This window comes from Oncorhynchus nerka, unplaced genomic scaffold, assembly GCF_034236695.1.
Source record: "Oncorhynchus nerka isolate Pitt River unplaced genomic scaffold, Oner_Uvic_2.0 unplaced_scaffold_5065, whole genome shotgun sequence".
Lineage (NCBI taxonomy): Eukaryota > Metazoa > Chordata > Actinopteri > Salmoniformes > Salmonidae > Oncorhynchus > Oncorhynchus nerka.
The window spans coordinates 779-10,201 of NW_027036242.1; the positions used below are offsets into that span (position 1 = coordinate 779).

Below are 9,423 nucleotides of genomic sequence, written 5' to 3' on the forward strand. Positions count from 1 at the left end.
AGCAGCCATGTCTGTTCTAGATGCCATTTGTGCTGATAATTTTTTTTATTGAACTTTTTTTTCCATTGGTTTTGTTTCTATTACTGTTTGTTTCTTTCCTATTGAACTTACTTTTATAGATGCCTTGGTGGGTGGGCGTTGTGGAGGGTGGTTTGGAGGGAGGGAGGGAGGGGATGGATGGGAGAATGAGGGGTTGGGGTTGTACTGTTTTTGTTTTCTATAAAGTTTTTGTTTAAAATAAAAAAAGTAAAGAGTAGACACTGCTATACTCCAAAAGACCAAATAACTATTACTACTAGTTATATTGTATTGCACATACCAGGAAAGTGGATGAGTTGAAGGAGGCGATGGAGATGGAGTAAAGGATCTGGGACTTCTTCAGGGCCTTCAGTTCTTTCTCCCTGTATCCCAGGACCTGCTCCAGAAAGGCCTTCTCCCATGCATAGAACTTCAGGATCTTGATCCCGTTCAGGATCTCGTTCATCAGCTTGATTCGCCCATCCATAAACTTCATCTGTACCTCCTAGGGAGAAGCATTCAAAGACATGGTTAAATAGAAGTGTTGTTGCACCAGCATACCTGTATCTATTACTCATCTCAGGATGGCGCTGCAGTGGATAGTAGCTGTCTTACGGGCTCCTGACCAATTCTGCTATTTTGTGTGGTTTTTTGTTTGACGAAGCAATTGACAAATAAAATGTGATTTATTGTGATTTTATAAACATTGAGTTGTCAGTTACAGCTGCAAATACTTGTCAAGTAACAGCTAATGTTGAGCACTCTACAGAAGTATGTACTTGTTTAATTTCATTAGAATTGTACTATGTTACAGTATTGAACACAGTTCTTAACACTTAGCAGTTTTACGACGAGGAAACAACAAAGCGGCCAGGAAAGCGGTCAGTGACATTCTACGACTGCAAATTAGATTAAAACAGGCATTATTGCCAAAACTGTCTGTTGTTTTTCCAAAAAAACAAATGAAAAATATAGCCTTTTATAGACCCTTTTTTTCTGTGGTTGTTTTTCATAAGCATAACATGGTGGAGACATCCATCCAACCCGCACTCCCACACAGCTCTGTTTCGGCTATGTAAACCAGCTGTGGCATCCCTGACCAAACATGCAAAATCACATTCTGATTTGGCTACTGCCTGGGGTCAAAGTAGCCTGGAAAGACTGTCTGGTCCCAGATCTTTTTGCACTGAGGTCAAAGTGCATATGAATCTCCTCTTAGGACATGTCCGTACCTGCAGTTTGCTCCTTTTCTTGGCGATGAATCCATTGAGTGGGAAGATGAGGATGACGGTGGCAATTCCGGCTAGCGCAGATGGGCCTAGGTGCTGTAAAATGGCATCGTTTTACACAAGTCATCAAAAGCAATGTGTTATAAATGAGTAGCAAAGAAAACAAATGTCCGTCATTAATGAGTACCAACAAAAAACAGAAGTGACCGTGCCATCCATACCTGCCAGAGGAAGAAGAGGCAGAGAGCGATCTCGATAGGAGCCAGCCACACTGCGTTGAAGTAAACCACAAAGTCCATGAGCTTCTGAGTGTCGGCTGATACCAGGTTGACGATCTCCCCCACTGTGCACGTCCTCCTGGATGCGCTGTTGATCACCAAAGACTAGAGGAAAAACAGAACAACCTCAAGTTAAACCTCCAGTAAATGAGTATTATGTAACACTTGGTTTCAAGGTTTCTTAACATCCAGAACCTCTTTTTCCAACTTAAATAAACCTAAACTTGACAATTAACATATTTATTTTTCAATGTTTTTTTCTTGGTCCTTTGAAAAATTATATGTTAATTGTCGAGGTATAGTTTATTTACGTTGGAATTTCAAGCCTGCCATTAAGAGCCAATGTTTACAACGTGACGCCCAGTCACCCACTGTCGTACCTTTCTGTAGACCAGTCCCATCACGGCTGTCTTCACTCTCATGCCCACGGTGAAGCAGGTGTACATGTACTGGTGGTTGAACAGGGACTGGAGACAGGACAGCAGGAACATCAGGGTAGCGTAGAAGTAGCCCTTCCACAGGGGGCGTCTTCTTCGTTCATGAAGCCCAGAAGAAGACTGTTGGAGAGGGAATAAGGGTGAAAGAGAGAACATGGTAATATCATACAGTACTTCCTGTGGATACGTTCTGCTTCATGTTTCTGGAGACTTTCAGCATACTCAACTCAACAGAGTCTTATTCATACTATAAAACATAAGCCTATACACTGAACATGGACACTGTGCCACTGCCAATGCAGTGCATTTAATGGAGTCATAAGACAGACAAGTTACTGTTCTCTGTCAGCTTTATGTACCCCTGTCATGTTCCTTCACTATCACTGCTTTGCCATGCAGCCCTGTGTGGACTATGATCATTAGTGTGGCCGCAGGGTCTGCTGGTCGACACAAAGCCGTCTCTAGTTGCACAACAGTGCTCCTCTTGTGGCTGGGCTGGCCTCAACACTTGGCTAGTGGCTCTCTTATTGTGGTCCACCAGATCAACCTCAGCCTTTCTGCTGTTTAGAGCCTTCTCTTCACTCTCTCTTTCCTTCCTTTCTTTCTTTCTTCCTTCCCTCCCTTAAGCTAAGCTAATGTCCTTGACTCTCCATGTTGGGGCAGAAAGCTGTGGTCTCTGACTCCTTTCTCTTGACCGTAATTAACACTTCCACCAAGCCATGGCTGTGCAACAACAACAACAAGGTTCCTGTCTAGACTGGCATTGGGTGCCAGAGATGGGTCAAGCATGGCAGGTCCAGTTTTAAGGTTGCCAAATTGACATTTTAGTATGTATATCAATGTAAAGGGCATTGGAAATAGACGTGGAATCTGTCTGACTTGCAAGGGAGTATTGTGTCGTGCTGCCCAGATTACGATGGCTTTGTTTACGATGTGATGCCATGGATTTGTAGGAGCTTAGTCTCCTGTGTAGAATTAACATCAAACCCTTAGCAATTTTTACCTGAGCACTTGAGGGATGGCAAACATAAAGAAGTCGTGGAAGATGATGCACATCGTCCCAGTAAGGAAGTAAGGTCCCAAGTTCCTGGCCAGTGTCCTCAGCAGACAGAAGCCGGAGCTCTGCTCCTTCTGCAGCTTCCTAAGTATCTGGGCCTGGTCAGGCAGTCTGGTGCCCAGCGCCACGCCTGCCGCCATGGTCTTCTCCTGCCTGGAAAAACAAACAGACAGAGATGACATCTGGGTTTGATGGCCCTATATATTGCCTGTTTTTAAAAATATGAAACAAAGGGATGAAAAAAATTCAACAACAGTCATTGTTGTTCATTTGACACATCTCCGGTGCAAAAATGTGAAGAGAAGACTTTTCAGCAGCCATAAAAGGCATTATCCTGCTGACACATGAGTTGATGAGCGCTGAACGCAAGGTTTTGGAATTTAACAATGGGATCTTCAAAGCTAGTGTCTCGACGTTACAGTATGCTGTCCTTAGGGGACCTATTTTGACCTATTTGAAGGGTACTTCTTTTGACCTTTTTGAAGGGGACTTCTTTTGACCTTTTGACCTATTTTCGGACTTAAGTGTCCCTTAGCGAGACAGCTTGTTTTTCCGATTACAACTACACAAGCTCCTCAAAGGACCTCAATCATCTAGAGTTCTAGGCAGACACTATTCTGAAGTTTAACCACAATGTCATTGTCATAAAATTAAGTTAATTGATTCCTGAGTCTCTGAAGCTACTGAATTAGTTTGGCGAGTATGCATATTGTAATTGGTTCTTACTGTTGCAGTTTGGCACATTCTGTTGTCACTCCTCCTCCAAATCAGAGATGATCTTGTCCGATGTGTCCTCTTCCCTCAGGTTCCACAGGTCTCCAGCTTCCAGAGAGATGCGATAACCTTTAACCACCAGCCTGAGGGGAACAGCGATGATTAAGAACACCTTCCTAATACTGACTTGCACCTGGTCAGTCTATGTCTTGGAAAGAGCAGGTGTTCTTCAGGTTTTGTACACTCAGTGTATAAGTTATACACAAACACCCACGTACATTATAAGATTTACAGTATAAAAGATTTTTCAAACAGGTCAACATGTTGTTTGAGAGTTTCATTAAACCATCTTACCCAGTAAACCACCAGAAGAGCATCTTCGACAGGAAAGAGGCATCCTTGACTGGACATGGGTTCTGAAACAGATTAGAGGGGGAATGTCACTGACTTTGACCACCATGTAAATCTCTCAATGTTTAAAGGCTTTGGTAAAACATAGGACTCCTCTGTGGCTGACTTTAATGGTTCTATGATGTACTTGTGGAGTCTATTTACTGGATGCTAATGAGTTTAAACAGCATGATGCAGTAAGGTGGTCCTCAGTGGAAACTGCATGTGTAAATAGCTGGAGACTGTGGACAGGAGTAAAGCGCGTAAACAGTTAGAGTTCGTGTTGGAGCTAGGGTTGGGAGGAGAATTTGAGGTCCATGCTGGGTGGTAACGTGTCGTCACTGTGGCACCATGCTGAACACACACACCTACACACTAGCAATTTGTGCTTATGCTCGATCTTTGGCAACCTCTCTTCCCTCTACCGCCCCCTCACCGGAGGTCTTACTCCGTCTCTCTCTCTCCATCTCTCTTGCTCTTCCTCTCCATCCCTTGCTTTCTCTGTTGTTGTCTGACTATGAGAATCTCTGACCAAGATGTGGGGGAGCAGAGAACACACTAGGGTGTGGCTCTTACACCAGGCTGTGGCTTCCAGTCCTCTGAACCTCACTACCGCTGGCCGACCAGGATAGATGCTGAGAGACATTTAGTTTTTTGGGATAGTTTGTTTTCTTGTTTTTTGGGACAGTTTGTTTTCTTGTTTTTCTCTCAAGATACAGTATCATGTAATGTCAAGGACTATATAGGCTTCACTGTAGCTACCACTTCCAAAGTCAGGTTGTTTGGTTGGGACATGATTCATCAGTCTTTTTTGATTGGACCGACCGTGAGAGAGTATGATTCTGTAAACCGCATAAATACAGAACTGCGTTGGTGTAGTAGTGGTGTAACGGTCGTAGCATGGTTCATGTGGTGTGTGAGTCGTGTGTATGGAATGGACAGAGTAGACAACACATTCATTCATTAATTCACAGTGTCCTGGTAGGAAAGTGGGCAGAGAGAGGAAGTGAATCACTTGATCTTCCACCAAAAGGGAAACTCAGGGAGTGTGTTGACAACGAAAGTCAAAAACCACAAGATGGCTTCTATTCTCAATCCCAGTCTCTGCCCAAGCATTCTCTCATGTTTTGGAAGGAGAGAGCATTTTGACGGAAGTGAAATATAGCCCACGATCTAATGCCTACTTTGACGAGGACGGTTTTTCCCTCTGGAGGCTGGTCAGCGAAACAACACAGGAAGAGCTGGGCCAGTTGGAGTGAGAAGTAGGAGAAAAACGCTGTGTATCTCACAATATCGGTGGTGATACCCTGTTAAAAAAAGAAAACAGTGAATATTACATGATTTGCCGAAGTAAATAAAGGTTAAATAAGTACAATTGCCAACGTTATTGTTGTCATTGCATTTCTCATGCAACATATAGTTGTGTAACCATTTGTGGGTTACTGAGACATGTATCTTTTGAGTTTTAAGACATAGGGAAATGGGTTGGTTACACAACAATATTGGAACTGTGGCATCAATGAAATCATGTTTCAATTTAAATGCTCTGTCACAACTAGTAAACAATGTATCATTAATTGCAATACTTTTTATTTCATCAGTGTGGGTTTGCATGATTTTGTCAAAATGCAAGCTTTTCTTCCCAGATAAAGATTTCAAGATTTCCCATGCTTGAACTCAACATAAGGAACACTATATAGGACAGGATATGGTTATATGCCACGATCACGAGAGAGACTCAATAAAGCTTATTTTGAACTGTAAAGCCAAATCATGGTGCAAAACCAAAGTCTTTAATACGTCGCTTTATATAAATGAAGCAATAGTAAAAAGCTCCCTGCAGTCACGCTACGACCCATATCTGTAAATAGAGAGTTGTGGGAGAAGCAGACACAAACCAACAACCCTCCCTCCCTCTTTCTCAATGGAAGACAGCCAAAACAGTGATATTAACCACGTATTATGTGAAATGTGGTTTTCACATGTTTTTCTTAACTTATAAGAGACCAGCAGCAGGCCTGTTTTTGATGGCCCATATGTCAACCTAATGTTGACACGTTTCCCTTTGTGTGAGAGAGTTAAAGCCATAGTCAACGGCAGTTGGAGTGATTTTGTCATGTTAGTCATTTAGCAGACACTCTTATCCAGCCCTTACAGGAGCAGTTGGTGTTAAGTGCCTTGCTCAAGGGCAAAGGATTTTTCATCTAGTTGGCTCAGGGATTTGAACCAGAGACCTTTCGGTTACTGGCACAACACTCTTAACCGCTAGGCTGTCTGCCGCACAGGTACGAATTGCAATCTGACCATTGTAATTGTCAGATGCTTCATAAACAACAGGTGTAGATTTACAGTCAAAGGCTTATGAGCAATGATAGCTTGGCTATGTACAGAGGGTACCAGTACCTAGTCGATGTGCAGGGGTACAAGGAAATTGAGGTAGATATGTACATAAAGGTAGGGGTAAAGTGACTAGACAACAGGATAGATACACTGCTGCTATTGTCTATTACTGTATGTGATGAGTGTGTGTGTGGCGAATGTCTGCGTGTATGTGTTGGAGTGTCAGTGTAAGTATGTGTGAGTGTGTGGGTAGAGTCCAGAGTGTGTGCATAGAGTCATAAATAGTGCAAAAAGGGTCAATGGAGATATTCCGGTTAGCTATTTAGCACACTTATGACTTGGGGGTTGAAGAGGTACAGGAAGCTTTTGGTCCCAGACTTAGCACACCTGTACTATTTGCCATGTGGTAGCAGAGAGAACAGTCTATTTTTATTACCTTTATTTAACTAGGTCAGTTAAGAACAAATTCATATTTTCAATGACAGCCTAGGAACAGTGGGTTAACTGCCTGTTCAGGGGCAGAACGACAGATTTGTACATTGTCAGCTCCGGTTACTAGTCCAACACTCTAACCACTAGGCTACCCTGCCGCCCCGTCTATGACTTGGTTGGCTGGAGTTTTTGACAAATTTTAGGCCCTTCCTCTGACACCACCTGGTATATAGGTCCTGGATGGCAGGGAGTTCAATCCCGTACGCACTACCCTCTGTAGTATCTTGCGGTCAGATGCCGAGCAGTTGCCACACCAAGTGGGGATGGAACCATGCTCTCAGTGGTGCAGCTGTTGAGCGTTTTAATCATCTGACGGCCCATGCCAAATCTTTTTAGCCTCCTGACGGGGAAGAGGCATTGTCGTGCCTTCTTCACGACTGTGTTATTGTGTTTGGACCATGATAGGTCCTTAGTGATGTGGACACAGAGGAACTTGGAAGCTCTCGACCCGCTCCACTACAGCCCATGTGAATGGGGGAATATTCGTCCCTCCGTTTCCTGTAGTTGTTGATGACAACCTCACCCTATGTTAGCCCAGAGTGCAGATGGGGAGAACAAACTAGATCTGGCCGCATAGTGAAAACAGGGTCAGGATGGTATGGAGCTAGGAGTGGGTGGTAATATATGCCTGTAAACATAGGTCAGTTGGTCTGACCAACGAGCCGAGGGAATTGGGTCTGCAAAACCAAACTAAACATGAACTCCGTACACTCAGAGCTTTTACCGTTGCAGTGAAATGTCTCATGTTGAGATACAGGAACTCTCTTCTAATGTTGTTGCTAGTCTACCAGAAGAGCTGTCTCAAAGTTCTTCTCTGAGTTTGTCCATATGATCAGTGCTGGTGGTGGCCACGTGTGTGCACGTTTGAAAATGTGTCCGTCTATACACTAGTGTACAAAACATGCTCTTTCCGTGACAGACTAACCAGGTGAAAAGCTATGATCCCTTATTGATGTCACCTGTTAAATCCAATCAGGGTTTTTCACGCTCAACAGTTTCTAGTCTATATCAAGAATGGTCCACCACCCAAAGGACATCCAGCCAACTTGACACAATTATGGGAAGCATTGGAGTCAACATGGGCCAGCATCCCTGTGGAACGCTTTCAACACCGTGTGCCGATGTATTGAGGCTGTTCTGAGAGGAACAAGGGGTTGCAACTCAATATTAGGAAGGTGTTCTTAATGTTTTGTTCTCCCGGAGTATGTGACTGTGTTGAGTGGATAATACAAATACTGTATTTCCCAGTAGGTTGGTCCCCGTAGGTGTTTGCTGGCTGTTCCTGCCTTTAAAAGTGGTGTTGACGTGCCTCTGGTCTGACCCTGGGCTGCCATGTTGGGTTGTCTCACCATCACTATCGGTTTTACCTCAGACCTGTCATTACCGCTGGCCTAAACACTACGTGTGGTAATGTCATACTGGAGGCGATAAGGATGTGATATGGATGTGTGTGTTTCTAAAAACACGAATGCTGTTACCGCTTTGACAAATACGAGGACAATGATTGCAGTGTCTGTAAGGAAGAGACACCGTATGAGAGGAGGGGAGTCTAGAAATCTACAGAGGCTTTAGGGAGACAAGGGAGATGAGAGTTGGCAGTGTCTGTCATCCGCCCGACCAACACTGCAGGGTTTCCTCTGTCGACTTTGGGGAGGCAATGCATTTATACCCAAGTCATGCTAAGTCTAGACTAGAAAACCCTTGGTTAATTTTGTGGAGTTACGAATAAAGCATTGCAGGTACAACAGCATATCTATATCAAGCAATGCACTCTCTAGTCTCTAAATCTAGACTATGGGTAGACAACCCTAGACCCTAGACAACCCTTCAGACAAACTGGTTCTGCAGGGTCACTGAGTGCAAACCTAAGCAGACATAACAGTCAGGATGTAGGCGTAGCATATTCATCCAAGTAAATTGTTTCCTACGATACAAAATTACTGTGTGTCATGACTGTTTTGACAGGATTCTCTATTAACCTACATTCACATAGCGTGTGAGAATAATCTTGACTACTTGTAACATCAGTCATGCAGACACTGAGTAGGTTAGTGCCTGTGTCATCACACCTGCTACTTCTCCCATAGACCATGGAGAATAAAGTCATGTTCTACTACCACCGTACCTCGTACATAACCAGCTGGATCTTTGCCCGTAGGGGCACCAGGGAACACACCACCGCCAGGACCCAGAACAGGAAGAGGAAGACGGAGGAACGACAGCCTCGTATCCTCTCCAACTGGATGATGCATATGGCCAGGACCTGAGGAGAGAGCACAATTAGACCCAACCAAATCATGAGAAAACAAAAGATAATTTACTTAACATATTGGAAAGAATTAACAAAAAACAGAGCAAACTAGAATGCTATTTGGCCCTACACAGAGAGTACACAGCGGCAGAATACCTGACCACTGTGACTGACCCAAAATTAAGAAAGCTTTGACTATGTACAGACTCAGTGAGCA

The 9,423-nt window shown here is 43.8% G+C and overlaps 1 protein-coding gene and 1 long non-coding RNA gene across 2 annotated transcripts; both read right to left on the minus strand.

The window, feature by feature from the left end:
• Positions 1 to 319: 319 nt before the first annotated feature.
• LOC135566417 (multidrug resistance-associated protein 1-like) lies at positions 320 to 2,330 on the minus strand (the record flags this gene model as incomplete). The annotated part of the gene is made up of 5 exons (XM_065014135.1): positions 2,322 to 2,330; positions 1,906 to 2,082; positions 1,469 to 1,630; positions 1,251 to 1,343; positions 320 to 523 (listed from the first exon to the last, which is right to left on the minus strand). Coding segments are annotated over exons 1-5 (645 nt in total), but the record flags the coding sequence as incomplete, so codon positions are not given.
• Positions 2,331 to 3,854: 1,524 nt separating this feature from the next.
• LOC135566416 (uncharacterized) lies at positions 3,855 to 9,213 on the minus strand. Its single transcript, XR_010462075.1, has 4 exons — positions 9,081 to 9,213; positions 5,308 to 5,430; positions 4,088 to 4,149; positions 3,855 to 3,876 (listed from the first exon to the last, which is right to left on the minus strand). It is a non-coding gene; the product is annotated as an uncharacterized LOC135566416 (long non-coding RNA).
• Between the last annotated feature and the right edge of the window lie 210 nt (positions 9,214 to 9,423).